The following is a 19,087-nucleotide window of genomic DNA, read 5'->3' on the forward strand; positions in this document are numbered from 1 at the left end:
TATTGTTTACAAATGATAGAATGGAATATTATTTAAAAAAAAAAAATATTTTTCTAAGTTGGTAGGACTGTCCATAATTACGATGCCAAATATGAGCGCGATCTGTCAACCAGTTTCGTTGCAGCAGCTGCTTAAGTCGGTACACCTCAGTAGTGCGTTGCCATTTTTACAATGGATAAAAATATCGAACAAATAATTTGTTTCAAATTTTGTATTTCTAACTAAATTTCGTGTACGGAATCATTTCGAATGTTGGAAAAGGCTTACGGTATTCAGTTTTATCAAAAACACTAGCCTAGTAGTGGTACAAAGAATTCAAAAACGGTCGAGAGATCGTTGAAGACATGCCTCGTTCTGGACGACCTTCAACTTTTTCAACTGATGAAAATATTAAAAACATGAAGAATATGATGGTTAAAAACCGTCAGACAAGTGTTAGGGAGATGGCAAAAGAGCTCGACATCTCTCGCGAGTACATTTGATTGATTTTGTAGATATTTTGCGTATGAAACGCGTTTCTGCTCGACTCGCTCCTATAAAACTAAATCTCCTTTTTTCAAAAAGAATACCTAAAACAGGTCTCTTTGGACATGCTTGATCTTGCGAATTTCGTTCCCACATTCATGGAGAGCATTTTAACTGCCGATGAAACACAAGTTTATAAAAGCATTGACAGACGGTAGCATTTATCCTGATTAATGCATTTAATTCAGGAATTAGTGAAGTTAACTTCGTTGCTAACTCCCAATTAATCTTCAAAATTTTAGAGAGTTAGTTGCATTTTCGTTGGCAACATTGCTAAAAATGGCTAATTGTAATCTATTGTAAATGAAAAACAAGCAAAGCTGACATCTGTTTTTTAAATTCTCAATAATAAAACAAGAATGTTTTTGTAATAAAAAATGGTTTTGTAGCAATTGGTCGGCTAACAACCGCAATGTTTATCTTCTATCCATTTCCATGGAAAATATTATAAAAATTACAATCAGCTGTTTGCGAGAGCTTCAAACTCGCATAGCTGACGTCTTTCACCTACAAGTTTGGATCTGCCGTCTGTCAAGGCTATTATTCGATAATTTGTTGCCATTTGGAAAGTAATTTTATAATGTCACTCTCATAAAAACCATTTGACAAAAAATGAGTACAGTCGATTTTTACAAGACATTCGTCATAGGCTGGAACAAGTGTAATTACTTGGCACCAGATTTGGACTAGAAGGTGGATGCATAAGAATATCCCAGTCAAGGAACAAAAATCCTCTTCTATTACCCAAAGCTGGTTGTTATAGTATCAGGGCTATAAACACTATTTGCAGACAACTATATTCTAGAGTGGCCCCAATAATTTGTTCAGATATCATTGTGATTGCTTAGATAATAGTCTATGCCAAATTTGCGTCAGATATTTTGTCAAATAAAATATTTTCCCACACAAGGGTTTGTGTTTTTTGTATGGTAGCTATATCAAAATCGGTACGATATCGGCGGTTCCGACATATGAGCAGATTCTTGGAAGAAAAGAACGTGTGCAAATTTTCTAATCGATATTTCAAAAACAGAGGGGCTAGGTCGCGTATATATTGAAGGAAAGACAGACGAACATTGCTAAATCGAGTTAGCTCTCGTATAGTCTCCGTCTCCGACGTTGCCTTCGGAGGTATAATAAAATAAATAATAGCGCGACATTTCAAATATTTCGAAATTTAAAAAAACCATCTGAAAATTAGGCCATTCTCCATGATGGGGCATAGATTCTACAAATTATTGTACCATATATATTCTTTATAGTTCCCAACATTATAAATTAATCAATATTTCGCCATAAAGATTGGGGTTAAGTCCATGGCGTTATGTAGTAGATGTCTCCGCGTAATAGTTCTAGATTTTTAATTAAGATTCTTTATAGTAAACATTTCTTACTCTTTGTGTTGAATAAATCGCAACATTATTGGTTAAAGATCAAAGATACTCAAGTGAGCTTAAATAATTAGTATTTGGCGGTTTCCTAAAAATATCCTGGCTTTGTTTGTGACAGCCTTTTTGTGTAATAAACCAAGTTTGATTCGGTTTTAAGTTGATTTTGTTTGATTGGGCAGGAAGCATTTTTTAAATATGTGCTATGTTAATAGTATGTGTAACTGGGAAAAATAGATAAAATCGGTTCAATACTACCCCCAACTCCCATATTTACCTGAAGGAATTTGCAAGTTGTAAAAGTATAAAATGTTCGGTTTCATTAAGCGATACCCTGCATTTATTTGAAATTTTCGGCTTTCAACACAATATGTTTTGCATATAATTTCATTTGTGTTTCAAGACATCGTTATTTTTTAACTTCTGCTTCCCCATTTCGCTTCGGCATCATTAATCCCTAATCCTTGCTTTTTACTTGCAATCAAGAAATTAAATTTGTAAGTATATACCAATACCACATTTCATATTGTCTTCTCATATACATACATATGTATATACATTTTATGAGGAATATTTCGCAAACTCGTTTCTTAGACTCAATAATATTTTTTGCGACGTCCAACTAATCGTCAGAAAGTGTTGTTTTATTAGCGTCTATAAACTTATTTTTATGATCGATTTTCATTGTGCAACTTTGTATGCTTCCAAGAGTGTGTCGACAACAAGATAATGCTTGAATAAGTGAAAAAAAAAACAAAACTGAAAAGCCACAACAATACTCGAAAGTCGAGAGCGGGTTGAGAAGCGTGTCTATGCGAAAGGATGTCAAGTGGTCGCAACGCATTTTCAGCTTGATACAAAACGCTTAGTTATTGCGAAGAACTAAAAAAAAAAAAACAAATAAAATGCGAAAAAGTAAAATTTGCAGCAACAACAATATGTAAGTGTGGTAAGATCGGACACTGACAGCTCGCTGCTGCAACATTGACTCGCTACAATGCATAATGATTCACTGTGTGCTAGTGTTTATATAGTATGTGTGTGTGTGTCATAACTGCGCATGCCTACTTGTTTAATTTGTCCGAGACTAAATACCATAAATATCTGCTGTTGCAATAATAACAAACACTGCAGTTGCAGCTGCAGATTTAATGGTTGCTTACCAATTGTCTTCTTCTGGCATTTCTTGCTAGTTATTTTTCATTGGTGACTGGCGCAACAAAAGAATCGCATCAGCACGCAATGAGGTGTTAGAAATAATTGTGCAAAAATGAGGTTTTCGCAATTTACGCTTTTGAAAATGCAATGGAAATTGCAATCCATTAGACAGTCTATTAGTTCCATATCCGTACCAATGTATAGTTGTATGACTTGTAAAGAATATGAGTGATTTATTTGTTTTGCGACGAGGTTTATGATAGTGAATTGGCAGACACTTGATACGCCTTTAAGTACGTACTTTAAAATGACAATAACTGTACATAAGTCTTCGATTTTGAAAGTGCAAGCTAAATCGTAAAGCATTTTTTAAATAGCGAATCCAGCAAGAAGCTGGTATAAATTAATTTGGCTAGCCTACAAGAATTTAATAGCAAGGGGCTATAACACCTTGTTAAGCTAGTACCACACTTCCTGTATGGAAAATAAGTTTTTAAAATTACCTTTTTAAATTACCTTATGATAATGGTAAATGCGTTTCTAATTTCATTGATGTTTTGTACTTTATTACCCAATATATCCACATTAAAGCCATTTGTACAGACGGATATCCTCGTTATCAGTAGGGGGGAAAATGTCTAATTTAGGTATTAACTTCCATAACGTAATCTTTTTCACCTAATCTCATAAAGGTATCTCGGATTATTGATCCTTAATGTTCTAATGCCAAACTAGTTAGGGGTTATATCCACCATCCACTTGAAAGTCAGAAAAAAGAGTTTGATAAAGTTCACAAAAAAGTTCAAGGTTACCCTTAGCAGTAAGACTGAGTGGAATAATTTTATTCTCGAGTTACTGCTTAGGGATAGCACAATCCAAGTAGTACACCGACGGCTTGAAAATGTCGGAGGGAATTGGTACAGGAGTCGCAGGCCTACGCACCAAACACTCCATACCTGTCGGAAGTTTTCCGAGCATTTTTCAAGCAGAAGTCTTTACCTTAAGTCGGTACGTAGAGTTAAACCTCCAACGCAATTATCGCAACGAACGTATAACCATACTTAGCGACAGTCAAGCGGCACTTAAGGGGAGAGCCTGCTTTAGAGGCTTCAAAAAATCGATTTTTTTGAGGATTTTTTTGGGAGGGAAAGATATAATTGATTAAAGCGAAATTTCTAGGGTTTATAGTTATATATTTAAACATCATTCACAATTTTTTTGGATACGAAATCTTTGACATTCTGCCTTTGGGAAGCAATTGCCCGATGCATCTCGCATGTGCATTTGTCGGACGGCGGGCAGGATGCAGGTCGCAATTTCTATTGGAAACAAAAAATGTAAAGAGATTCATATTTTCTTATAATTTATCTTCTAGTTAAACTAAAAAAATTCCAAAAAAAAGTGTAAAATTTTACAAATTTTTTTAAAAATTGAAAAAAAGTGGTTTTTGACCAAACAAATTTTACTTTATGTTGTTTAAAAAAATATGTTCAAACTTGACTTTTCTTAGTTTTTTTTAGTTTAAATAGAAGATAATTTAATGCCAAAGATAATAAACTTTGCCTCAATTCCATAGGACGTTTAGTTTTTTTTCTATCCTGCCCGTCAATTACCAAAAATCGTAAAAATGAAAAACCGAGAAATCGCGCGTCAAAGTTTTCGCTTTCTGCCCAATCGCTCATATATCTGCTAGACGCTCGATCACTATTTCCCTTCTAGCTTCGACAACATTTCGAATTCCCATCTAAAACTTTGGGGACATATTCTTAGATTATTTTTAAAGAAATTTAACCAAAAAAAAATCGATTTTTTGAAGCTTCTAAAGCAGGCTCCCCCCTTAAAGCAATCTCTGCCTACGAGATCATAACGCTGCTGGTGAAGGAGTGTAGAGAACGGCTGAATAGTCTAACGAAACGTAACCAACTGCACCTCATCAGCATCCACTAATATGGTAGGACCTGAACCCTTCGCAGGGGAAAAGGAGTAGGCATAGAGAGGTATTGGCAACAACTCCAAGGCATGTCAAATTGCTAAAGGGGGGTTATAATCTCAACAGGTTTAAATATGTAATCAATCTTCCTAGGACAAAGTCAGGCTACTTGTTGCGTTCTACACTGGCCACTGTAAGCTCAAGAAACACTTATGTATATAACATGGGCCTAAAGCTCCAGAACACCTACTAATTGACTGCTAGCAGTCTGCAGACGCAAGATAAAGGCCCTTGGATCCATGTTTTCAAATAGGGATCGATATCCAATATGCTGGGGCTAGGTGGGTCGTTGCGTTTATTCGGGTCTAAGATATTAAGCTGCCTCTGAACGCCTGATAGATTTTATTAGAATATTTTTCATGCAGAAATACAATCAGCGGTTTGCCATTGCCTGTCAAATGTCGCATTCAAAGAAATATGTTCCCTGCTATAGTGCTGCTTCATAGTAGTAATGACTCATACTAATCATTACTAATGAGGCCCTATAAATTATAGGCTATAATCACTGCCCTAAAACGGTTGCCAATTGTACCCAATTTGAAGCCTTTTCGCGAAGAATTCCAAACTTTCCGAAACTATCTCAGCTCAAAGCATTATTACTAACTCTCTGACAATGGGTGCTTGTTGTGCATTGAAAAAATACGAGAATTCAAAACAATTAGCAAACCACGTAGGTTAGCTAGCTCAAATCAAGTTATTTAGTGTTGCAATTGAAATAATGCAATAAAATCGTATTGTTAATGTAAATGTAGTACCTAAAGGGTGATTCATGAAGAGTTATTTCAATGAACGAAAGAAGAAAAACGTTAGCTCCGATCAAATGCCAACTATATGCTAGCGGATACCGACGGTTCTGACAAATCATCAGCTTCTTGGGAAGAAAAGAACGTGTGCAAAATTTCAGAGCGGTATCTCAAAACTGACGAACTGGTTCGCGTATATACAGACAGATGGACATAGCTCATTCATTGATGGCAAATAAAGGCTGCGTGCGTTCCAACAGGCGTTTTTTACTCGCAAAGGTAATGAGATCGGTTATGTTATATGCGGCTCCAATATGGATCCAAGCACTAGGCATCAAAGCGTATGCCAGACAAATAAACACAGTGTACACGCTATCGGCACTAAGAGTTATCAGCGCTTTCCGAACAATTTCAAGTGATGCTGCTGAAGTAATAGCCAGTATGATGCCCATTGACATCCAGGGTGACGAATACGAACGAGCTTACAAATTATCAGAGCCATCTATAGGAGCCAAAAGAGAAGAGAGAGTGAAAAGCTTAACGATATGGCAGCAGCGGTGGCAAACCTCACTTAAAGGATGGTGGACCTACAGACTAATACCGGTGATCCATTCCTGGATCGACAGACGACATGGGGACCTGGATTTCCACCTAACCCAAATACTAAGTGGGCATGGGTGCTTTAGAAGCTACTTGTATAGATTCCAGCACGACTTTAGTCCGAATTGTCCGACGTGTTCAGAGTGCTTAGAAGACTCCGTGCATGTATTCTTTTATTGCCCTCGCGTTTTAAGTACAAGGGAAACACTTAAAACTACACTCGGTGGTAGTTTTGCGGTGGAAAATTTGACGACACTTATGTGCCAGTCCACTGAGAACTGGAATGCTGACAGTGAAGCGGCAGCGTCAATCATGACAAAACTTAGACATATAGAGCAGAATAGGCGTCCGTCAGTCCGTGCCATAGAGGAGACTTAATTGTCTTATCACGAAGTAATACCTAATCAGGAGGTTCCGTGGGAGAGTCTGGAGTTGGGAGTAGGTTAGGTTTAGCGGATTAAAGTTACGCACTTCGGCTTATGATGCTTCTTCCTACTTAAAAAAAAAGCTCAGTTCATTGAGTTCGTCACGTTAGCATAAGATCTATTTCGTTGGTTTTTCCTTCAGCAGATAAATAGTCCAGTCAAACACCACAGCCTTGAAAGTTTTCTTTGCGTTTCCTTTCATGGGGTCTGAGGACGATACTCAGCTCAGATTTGGCGTGATCCACTTATAACTTTAACTCTCGAAGGCATGTTGCGTGTTGAAAAACTTAGGTGGCATCATACGCTATAGAATTTCTGTGGAGTCACCCTGTATATACAACATTTTTAAGTGCATAGAAATTCATAAATGTGTTTGGCTACATGTTGACACATGTCAGACAAGTCTGCAAACAACTCTTTGAAGACAAAAGAGCGCGACAAATGCGACCAGCGTTCCCTTGCAGATAATTACAGCAGCGCGCCTTGCTGCGACACACGTTTTGGCCTTGCATGTGCGGCAAAGGAGGACGCTGCATAAGCGGGGAGGAGTGATGTGCAGCAGCCACTTCGTGACTTATTCACCTTTATGGTTTTACTTTTGTCTTCATTCAAACGTCAGCTTCAGTTGAGGCAGCAATTTTTTAAGGTTGTTATTGTACGGCTTATTACTACTGAACAACCGTTACCATGCTTGCTGGAAGAAAATGCTTGCAAGCAAAAAACTACAAGTATATTATTGCAACATCTGTAGCAAAACAAAATGAAAGAAAAAGAAAATCCACAACAACAATATTTGGCCCTTTGCTGGCAAATGTTTACCACGAAAATGCCAAATGCAACGCTGCGCATCAAAATTGTGGAGTTGCAAGTTGTCAGCGCGGAAATTTTATTATAATTTATTATTGCAACGTGCCCCAACTTCTGTGACAAATGTCCGGACAATGCATATGTATGTATAGCGACATATAAGTACGTGACTTTTGGAAGCCGTTTGTTTTATTTAAATCTTCATACCTCCAACAGGGTATACGACTTATGCAAGGTGTAAGAGGTATTAAGTTTGACACAAATTTTGTAACACCTAGTAGGAAGCATCGCCAAATCTATGAAATATATATATACATATGTATGTATACATATATATACTTAAACGATCCGCGTGATGAGCTGAGTTGTTTTAGTTATGTCTGTCTATTTGTGTGTTCGTCCGTCCCTAAGTTTTTGAGATATCGATATGAGACTTTGCACATGGCCTTTTATCTCCACGAAGCTACTCATTTATCGAAAGTTGTCGGACCATTGTAACATATGGCGCCATGCAAACTGAACGTTCCTAAGCTTGTTTTCTTGCGAAGGGTATAATAGTTTCGATGCAACCGAAGCTAACGTTTTTTCTTGTTTTATTTAATTTTTATTGTAAATGTATACTTACACCAATGTGTTGGCCTTCCACAAAGAGTTGAGGTACTTTTATCGCTTCCGAGTGCATTCGCTCCTTTATCTCTTGCTGATACTCGATGCTCATGAAGACATCTCGTTCTTCGAATTTCACAAGCAGCGTACGCAATATCTGCTTGACATTCGCACATTTGGCATATGTGTCACGTATAATACCCATACTCGTGGTGTAGAGCACCACCTTGCCGGCATCCTTTTCCTTGAAGTTCTGTAAAAATAGAAAAAAAGTAAAATTAGTAAATTAGTTAATATGAACACTATTTGTCTATATTTATATAGCTGTTGTATTAAACAAATATTATAGGTAAAGGAACTATGTAAGTATGGTGACATACTAAAATGTTGAGAATCATTTTACTGGCATATGTATAACACTGTGGAGGATTATTGTCTGGGGGGTGAGAAATTCCAAGTCAGGGTGATGGTACTAGGTCAGTATAGTAAAACCCTCAAAGGGTTTGGCGTTCGTATGTGTGAGTTTTTTTTATGACCTTTTAAATTTTTTCCTTATCTTGATGTTTTTTCGCTTAGTTGTAACATTTTGGCAAAAACGTAGTTTAACATAACTCACGAACCACTATTATCTATTTTTCCAATCCATTAGACGGTTGTAGCAGCTTTTACAAACTATATTTGGTACCCAATTTTCGTTCACTATAACATAAGAAAATATTTAAAAGGTCAAAAAAAAAAACTGACACATACGAACGCCAAACCCTTTGAGGGTTTTACTATACTGACCTAGTACCATCACCCTGACTTGGAACTTCTCACCCCCCAGATTAGCTGTTGTACTGTGTAATTAATTAGACAGTTTTGTCAGGTTTGGGGAGTTTATGGTATCATATTCTATTCGAATATCTCGATTCTTCTTTTTTAATTTTTAGTTTAACATTTTCAAACGACAATTTAGTAGCGAGAGAAACACTTCACACAAACAGTCTTAAAAATTTCATTATATCCGTAGTATTCTCTTTGTTTAACTTGTATATTTTCGTCGAAATTGCAGTTGAAATCAATTGTTTTTCTAATGTTATATTCCTTATGGTAGAAATTTTCGATGACCCTATGTTGTATTTCGGATAGATTTTGGCTATATGCACTTCGAGCTTCTCGAGCGTTTATGGTTGATTGAATCTTTAACATACCCACAGAGAAAATAATCTAGAGACGTTAAATGGCATGATCTTGGTGGCAATTTCTCGAAATTAAGGGGATACATGACTTTCCTCGGGTAAAAAACAGCCTTTTTCAAAATTTTTTTCTCATATAAAATGAAATATTTTATTAGAATTTTTTATTGTTACAAACATACCCTATTAACTCAGAAATTCTGAAATTTTTAGAAAAAAATTTTAAACTCGGTCATTGCGACACCCTTTCCGGAGGGAATTAAAATTTTGCGACAATTTTTTTTTTTTTTAAATAGTTGTAATCAAAAAAAATCCTTCGACCATGTCTTTAAGAATTGTATCTCAAAGATCTGTGTAAAATTTCATGAAGATCGGTTAAGTAGTTCTCGAGAAATCTTCCCAATCAACTACAAAAACACAGTCTCGATAAAAACGGTTTTATAGACGGGGCACTTAGCCTAGGTAGTCTCGAGCGCACAAGTTCTCAAGGCTGTATCTCCGAAACTATTACTCAGATCAACTTGAAAATTTAGGAAAATATTCTATAGGTATTGTAGAATTTAATAAGACAATAAAAAAAATTGATGTTTTAAAACCCCTAAAACCATGAAACCTCTTAACGAGTCGCCAAACTTTGCACGCAATGGGTTCATGCACAGACGTGAAACATGAGGCGGTGCACGGTCTTGTTGGAAATAAAGATCGTCCGCGTCGATTTTATCTAATTTCGGAAAGAAAGATAACGCCCGATGATGCAGTAATACCACAATCCACACTAAGCGGTCAATATTTGAATGCCATTTAATATGCGTTATATGAGTATGTGCTGCAGCTAGCTTTAATCAATTTAGAAATAAAACAAAGTTTAAACTGCATTCTTCTATTGGCGCCCACAAATTTGGCTGACTTAATTAATTTTTATTTTAATTAGCAAATTTTTTTGGACAAAATTGGTACGCCCGTAGCAAAATAAATGGGCGGCCAAGGCCATCTTTCGTAACAAATCAACAACTGCCCACTAAAAATAGCGCAAAGCAACATTTTCCATGTCTTCATTAAAAATATATGAAATGTATGTTTGTATGTGTGCTTGCTTTTGGATTGGCCTGCCGATGCCACTTCTGCGCAATACCTGTGCTACTATGTTTGCGTTTGGCTGCAATTATTTTTAATTAAATTTGCAAATTCTCTATGCAATGGCATGCGTTCACCTAAAAGTGCCAGCGGCAAGCGGCCAGCGTCGATGCACCGCTGGCAACAAACTTCTCTTTAAGTTGCGGCAAATGCGCTCAGCAATGTTTGTTCCTTGTGCGTGATCACAGTAAATTGACTGCTAATATCTTTTGTGTTGTTGTACAACAATTTTTTTACACTTTTTTTACATTTTTTATTGCAAATTATGTGAACCTGTGCGCACTTCCATTGCCTTTGCATGTGTGGAGTGCTCTTGCCATTTTCAACTAATATGTTGCTGCGCTGTAAACAACAACAACAATAATACATTGACATTAAGGAGTAAATAGTTGTAGTGGCAGTTCAAAGTGGCGCAGAGTCTAGTTGATGAGCGCATCTGGTTTGCACCGGTGCAAGTTAGCTACACACATATGCGCACACACACATACATGAGGCGCTCATTTGGTTTCCAGTTGATCCTGTTTGCATTCGTTATTAGTTTGTGTTTGTTGTTGCATGTCGTGCGCCTTTGTGGCGTAGCCGGTGCACGCATACCGGTTGCGAATCAAGATCATGGCTGCTATGACTGCAACAACAACGCACATGCACAGCCAGGCGCATGCTAACGGTTTTTTTTGCTAAAATATGAATTTGCTTTTCGTGAAAAGCGCAGCCAAGGTCTAGTTTGAATTTGTTCCTACAATTTTATTTTGTGGTCGGCTAGCGCAATCTCATTTCTCGCACTGGTTTCTTGTACGAAAATATATTTTTAGATTTTTTTTATGTACTCATTTATTTGTAGTTTTTGTGGTTTGTTTATGTGACATTCTGTTTTTTTCATTGATGATATGTAGATATGAATTTTTGGTTTGTGTATAAGTTTACAATAACTTTCAGAGGCATATTTATGTTTGTGAACCAAAAAAAAAATAATAAAGCAAACAAGTAAGGAAGGGCTATGCCATATATCTCGCATGTATGATATGTATTATCCGTCATTTATTTGTAGTTTTTGTGGTTTGTTAAATATGTGACATTCCATTAGCTATTGTAGGTCAATTTCGAATTTTCTTGGGCGGATTTTATAACTTATAGAGGATATGTAGATATGAATTATGGGGAGTTGTTAATGTGAAAAGTTTATAGTATACGTTTACAATAACTTTCAGAGGCATATTTATGTTTGTGAACCAAAAAATAATAATGAAGCAAAAAAAGGAAGCATAATTAAATAAAAATTGCCATTTTCGGTAAGTCAAAATCTTAATAGTGCGTGAGAAAAGTGTTTAAAAATTAAAATTATCCGGAGTTTTTGTGAAAATTTAAAAATAACGCTGAGATTCATATTATTTAACAGAAATTTTTAGTTTTTATGTTAAAATTTTATTGGTATTCATTTAGCATGGTCGAAAAATAAGAATTGTACGCTCACAATGATACGTAACACTATCAGGTGCCAACCAAGTAATAAAAAACGTGGAAGTATACCAGTAAGGTCAGTGAGAGAAGTCAATTCCATTGTCGGATACTCAAAGCAGTTTCCATTTGCAGCTGCTACAGAGATAAAAGTTGTCTTTAATGTACATACAAAGTTGCCTGTACGCGGGCGTTTGCGCGATCACGACCTGAGTGCCCACAGTCCAAGAAAAGTGCCGTTATTGTCTAAAACGCATGTTGAACAGAGGCTTCGATTTGCCAAAGAATATTTAAATTGATCTTTGACATATTGGGAGAACATTTTATGGTCGGACGAATCGAAGATTGTTAAGTATGGCCCAAAGGGATCGCCATGTGTAAGACCCAATACCGAATATCAGCCGAAATATACAAAAAACCTGAAAACATGGAGGTGCGAGTATCAGGGTTTGGACATGCTTTTCTTGGCAAGGTGTAAGACCGTCGAAATACTCCACAAAACCATGCTGCCGTATGCCAGTTCAGAAATACCGCTTGTTTGGACGTTCCAGCAGGACAACGATCCCAAGCATACAAATAAAGTTGCTAAAAGATGGTTTGAGGAAAGGAATGTCAAGGTAATGGAATTGCTGCTATAGTTTCTTGATATCAACCCCATCGAAAGTTTGCTTACTGATGTCAATGAGTCAGTAGCCCATCGATCACGCAACTAGGGAGGCTGATGGGAGCATATTTCCATCTAAAGATGCCAAAAACTTGTTGTCTCGCAACTAAATACTAATATCATAAAAAGACAATATCCAATTTGAAAAAAAAGTAAAAAAAAATACTTTACTACCTTTTTGCTGAAATTTAATTTGTTACACAACTAAGTTTTTGACCGGCTAAATTCCTCATAAATTTTTTGGATATATTTATAATTCATTGAAATTAGTTAAACAATTAGTGTGATTTGTTTAATTTACTGTTGGGGCTTTTATGGCATAAAATAATATTTTTTTAAAGGCGATATCGCACACTTTTTAAAAATTTCTCTTCTACGTTTGCACACTATTAAGAATTTGCCCGCTGCTCTATATCAGTTTAATATGCTTAAAGTAAAGCTTAAAAATTTTCTGCGAACAGGATGCATTAATTATATTACTAACAAAAACATTTTAAAATCAAAACGTTTTTCTAAATTGTGAGCGAAATTTATTTAACATATCCGATACTTTATATGCAAACAGCGAAAAGGAAGAACTACTGGCTATTGTAAGCTCGGTTATAACCGCGAAAGCGGTGTCACGCCAATAAAGAAGAAGATACTTTTTCTTATAATAATATAATAATATGTGGTTACTGTAAAAAAGAGGTTAATGAATGGTTGACTAGTTGGTACACCAACTTTAATCCACGGAAAAGGACAAAATCACTGAAGCAGAACCTTTTTCTAGCGCCGTCGGCGATCGCGTGTAACTCGATTAATTTAATTTTTTTCTCCACAATTTTTTCGCTACATTCAAAAAAAAATATTAAAAAATAACCTCTTTAAAACAACGCCTTTGTTTAGGCTCTCAATCAAACAGTAAGTTCAGCCGCAAGTCATAATATATTTTTGAAGTGCCTAATGAAGCTTTCGGGTACAGATCGGTTTCCATCTGTACGAATTTTCAGGGTAGCCATTATAATTTATATTTTTTTGGTTAGGTGATTGCAAGCCTAAACTATTTCTAATGGTTGTTCATCGATTATAATTCCTAAATATGCTGCTAAAATGAGGGTATGCTTGAATGATTTTACTGATCACTCACAAGTACACGATGCCTTAAGTAGACAAAAACAAGAAAAAACGTTACCTTCGGCTGCACCGAAGCTAATATACCCTTCACAGGTGCATTTCTTTTAGTAAATATGTGTTCAGTTTGTATGGAAGCTATATGCTATAGTAATCCGATCTGACCAATTCTGACCAATACATTGTTGCCTTAGAAAATAATCTATACCAAATTTGGTGAAGATACATTGTCAAATGTGAAAGTTTTCCATACAAGAACTTGATTCCGATCGTTCAGTTTATATGGCAGCTACTATATGTTATAGTCGTCCGATATCGGCCGTTCCGACAAATGAGCAGCTTCTTGAAGAGAAAATGACGTTTGCAAAATTTCAAAACGATATCTTAAAAACTGAGGGACTAGTTCGTATGTATACAGGCGGACAAACGGACGGACGACAGACGGACATTAAATCGACTCAGCTCAACATACTGATCATTTATATATATACTTTATAGGGTCTCCGACGCTTCTTTCTGGGTGTTACAAACATCGTGACAAACTTAATATACCCTGTTCAGGGTTTAAAAGCAAAAAAATAATAGTATAAAACCGGCGCGGTGTAGAATCCATTAGTAATTGAACTATATGTGTATAGACCCGAAAATAATTGTACAGTCAGTTAGAAAAGCTCGGCTGGGCAGTAGGAAGCACTAGAATCCCCTGTTCTCTAGATGTCGGTAATGTTTGAAAAGGCTTTTCATAGGAATGAGTTCAGAATTCTTGGAAAGATAGTGGGTGATGACGTAATTTGGTATTCAAACAATTTATAGCTTTCTTAAAACTTATGCAATTTGGTAGTTAATGATCGTGTTCTTCATACAAACTTTTGTAAATTTTATTTAAGTGATATCCACTGTTCGACTCGATTGGTTAGTTAGGCAAATTTCAAATCTCTACAAAATACTTGATTGTAATATATTTTTGTGATTTTTACGAGTTTATTTTTTTCATTCTACACTACTACTAGACGCACGCCTTTTTTAGTGCCAAAAAACAAAAAAGAACAATAAAAATGATCTTGAGCTTACCCATATTTCTGTTAGAAATGATCTGAGTGCGAAACTGTCTAATCTCTGGAACCTGGAACGCAACTAATATTCCAAGCTATTTTCGAAAAAATTTAAAAAGACAGAAAATTTGCTGAGCATCAAAATATTTCAATATAATTTTTATTATTTTACCAATGAGATAACATAAGCATTCAATTTCTTCTTTTCGTGCGTCTTCATTTGCATTGGCGAAAGAGAAAGAGATCATTACACAGAAGCAGATGAAAAACAAAGCATTTACTGTAATCAGTAAAAGCAAATCTTATTAAAGTGTGAAAAGAAAGAAAATAAGCAACTACATGTGTAAGTATGTTTGTATGAAGCTTTTCTTACTGCGCATTAGCCACACTTTTAGTGACCTCTTTCGCTCGTTGGGTAAATGTAAAAAATAGCATACAAAATCATTATCTTCAATCAGGCGCACTAAAATCTCCAAAAGCGATGTAAACACTCTACCGTACTACATAAGCATGTGTGTGTTTGGCTGTAGAAACATTTAAATGCGCATTTGTTCGTAAGCTTTTAAGCGTGCATAGCAGCACTTAACGGTTTAATGCCTTCTCCAAAAGCCATAAACAAAAGCGAATGCGCGTGTAAGTGAGGCAAAGGCGAAAAAAGCAAATTGGCAAAAGTTCTTAATGCGGAAGAAAATTATGGAGAATTAAGTGGCAACGTTGCTGGTGAATGGCCATAAAATAATTATTGACGCCGCAGACAAGCTTTTTGCATGAGCAGAAGTAATAATTTCTTTGTTTCGTTGTTGTTGTTAATTAGCGAGGTAATGAAAATGAAAAGCTATTAATTTATATACTATAATCATAACTAGTAATGATTATACAGCGTTAAATTATTAGAAGAAAAAAAAAATCAATAAGAAAATATGTTACGTATACGCAGTGGCAGCGCAGCGCTCCAGGCTGTTTTTCATTTAAAAATATTACTATAACTGGTTTTAGTGTAAATATATAAACATATATACACACATCATACAACAACAACAAAAACAACAATTACAAACTGCCTCGTGCGTTTATCTGAAAGCGTACTCATTCACCGTCCGTCTGTCGCCACTTAGCTGCTTGCCAATGTTCTTTCTTTATTGATGACAATAGAAAAGTGGGTTAGCATGGAACATGTTGACCTTATTAGAGCAGCCGCTTGGCCTTCTTGCTTTGTTTGTGTTTGTGCGTTTGTGGGCTTAAGCGCATTGAGTGTGCTCAAGATTATAACGGCACATCTCAATAATGCTGTGTAATTATTGTGACAAGAAGGTAATGATGGTGATAAAATCATGACATTACTCTTGATTATTAATATTTGCTGGATCATTTCTTGCTCGGCGAACAAGTGAGTAATTACGCGAGGAATATGGAGTGTGCCGCTTCAGCTCGTTCGCAGAATGTCTGCGTTAGAATTGTGGTGTAGTTGAAGTCTGAGTATGATTTTGCAAATGCAAGATTTCTTAAAAGATTTTCCGTATTTCCATGTAAATAGTAATTGTTGCGTAATCGCAACTAACACTTAGAGTACCACTTAAAGTACTATTGGATTATATTTAAAAATATATGAAATAAAATTTTTTATTTACATAGATATATTTTCCCATACAATTTTTATTTATATTTATACTAGTGGATCCGGGCACCCGTTGCTGTGGTATACATTTTATACTATTATTCGTATATTTAACTATTCAATGCAGTAAAAATTTTGTTTACGAATAAAGGCAAAAACGCTTTTGTTGGTATAAGAATCCAAGGGATTGTTCTTGGGGTTTAATTTTGAATATGTGCATACAAATAAATTTCATTGGAAAAAATAACGAATTTAAAGCTAAATACTTCCTCAATGGCTAGTTACCAGCCTTTGTGTCCAGTCAATAGAGTTGTCCGCTTAATAGTTTGTACGAACATGGAGATGTCCGCTATATTCTTTATTTTTTATTAATGAATTGATTTCATTAAACTGGACACAGTCAAATTTTACTTATCGGTTCATTTTTCATATAAACAACGTATTTGAAAACTTATTGAATACAATAATAATAGACAATTTTATTCCAATAGTTTTATCAAAAAATCATTGGTACACTTCAGAGTGGCTTAATGTTTTCATATATTTAAGAATCGAAATCGTATTATAAAAACAGAGAAGGCATCAGATGGAATTCAAAATGGCGTTATATTGGAAGAAGGCGTGGTTGTGAACCGATTTCACCCATATTTCGTATGTGTCATCAGGGTGTTAAGAAAATATTACATACCGAATTTCATTGAAATCGGTAGAGTAGTTCCTGAGATATGGTTTTTGGTCCATAAGTGGGCGAGGCCACGCCCATTTTAAATTTAAAAAAAAAGCCTGGGTGCAGCTTCCTTCTGCCATTTCTTCCGTAAAATTTGGTGTTTCTGACGTTTTTTGTTAGTTGGTTAACGCACTTTTAGTGATTTTCAACCTAACCTTTGTATGGGAGGTGGGCGTGGTTCTTATCCGATTTCTTCCATTTTTGAACTGTATATGGAAATGCCTGAAGGAAATGACTCTATAGAGTTTGGTTGACATAGCTATAGTAGTTTCCGAGATATGTACAAAAAACTTAGTGGGGGGGCGGGGCCTCGCCCACTTTTCCAAAAAAATTACGTCCAAATATGCCCCTCCCTAATGCGTTCCTTTGTGCCAAATTTCACTTTAATATCTTTATTTATGGCTTAGTTATGACACTTTATAGATTTTCGGTTTCCGCCATTTTGTGGGCGTGGCAGTGGGCCGATTTTGCCCATCTTCGAACTTAACCTTCTTATGCCAAGAAATACGTGTACCAAGTTTCATCATGATATCTCAAGTTTTACTCAAGTTACAGCTTGCACGGACGGACGGACGGACGGACAGACGGACGGACAGACAGACATCCGGATTTCAACTATACTCGTCACCCTGATCACTTTGATATATATAACCCTATATCTGACTCTTTTAGTTTTAGGACTTACAAACAACCGTTATGTGAACAAAACTATAATACTCTCCTTAGCAACTTTGTTGCGAGAGTATAAAAAAAATGAAAGATATGGTGCTTGAAAAACGTCAGGCAAGTGTTAGCGAGATGGCAAGAAAGCTCGACATCTCTCGACAATGCTTTCGAATGATTTTGGTGATATTTTGGGTAAAATCGTTGGCATAAGTGTATTACATCTGGTGAGGATTCAAAGTAAAACGACAAAACAAATATTGATGAATATTAAAATATTTGGCGTTTTATGTACAATCCGGGTACTTTTTTGTCACAATGTATAATTATTTTCAATCTCAAGCTCTTAGAACTAATATAAAAGGCATTGAAAAGAAAAATTAAGAAATGAATTCTATTAAAAAAGGAAAGGAAAGTAGGAGCGTTATGTGCAACAATTGAGTTCCTTTTTGAACTGAATTTAATTTTGAATTTAATAAAGTTGTTTAGGAATATACCAATTAACTTCATGCTGTTTGATAGACACAACCTTCTGAAACATGCCTCGAATATCAAATATCTATAAATGCATTTATATTAACTCGTACTTCTATCTCCAAAGCCAAGTAGTAAACAGCAATTTTGAGTGATTTATGATTTCTTGGCGGAGTAACAGCAAACTAGCGCTTAAAAGCCATGACTTTTTTTACTTCTGTTTCAGCATAGCTTCGCACGCACTCACCGACAGCTTAACCTTATTTTCACAACGTGTTACCTCTTTAACGCCACTTTGCCAATTCGAGAAAGAGTGACTATGTGTATTCTTAGCACTAAAAATAATCATAAAAGTATACCAACGAATATGTGACGACTCACGGCCGGTCTATTTGTGGTGCAAACCTGTTTATTGACAGCACGTGCCAATACTTTTTTGCTGTAAATAACAGTAATTAGTTGTAATATGTGGCAATCAAGGTTAAATGACGTGAGCCCTTTCAAAGCTATCAGTTGTTGGAAGAAACAGAGTTCGTTTAAGAAAATTGGTTTGTATTTCCATAAAATCTATCTATGGCTGGGAAAGTTTCGATACCATTGAAGTAACAAAAATGCTTTTAGTAATGAATGAACCTTAATTTTTTAATTCACAAACAACCCAAAATTTGAAGAATCAATCATTTAAGAATAGAGCCATACTAGATTCAAAATTAGAGTTCTATGGAGTCTATGGCTATATTCTAGCAGTTGTATAATAGTATTATTCCTAT

The 19,087-nt window shown here is 35.7% G+C and overlaps 1 protein-coding gene across 2 annotated transcripts in view; it reads right to left on the bottom strand.

Moving 5' to 3' along the window:
• Nucleotides 1-19,087, bottom strand: part of LOC126758933 (uncharacterized protein DDB_G0283357-like) — a 101,514-nt gene that overhangs the window by 8,953 nt on the left and 73,474 nt on the right. For both annotated transcript variants that reach the window (XM_050473407.1, XM_050473408.1), the window contains exon 3: nucleotides 8,262-8,495. In XM_050473407.1, coding sequence (XP_050329364.1) covers nucleotides 8,262-8,495 — 234 coding nt within the window. The remainder of the gene's footprint in view (nucleotides 1-8,261; nucleotides 8,496-19,087) is intronic.

Source organism: Bactrocera neohumeralis, chromosome 5 (assembly GCF_024586455.1).
Source record: "Bactrocera neohumeralis isolate Rockhampton chromosome 5, APGP_CSIRO_Bneo_wtdbg2-racon-allhic-juicebox.fasta_v2, whole genome shotgun sequence".
In the NCBI taxonomy this organism is placed as follows: Eukaryota; Metazoa; Arthropoda; class Insecta; order Diptera; family Tephritidae; genus Bactrocera; species Bactrocera neohumeralis.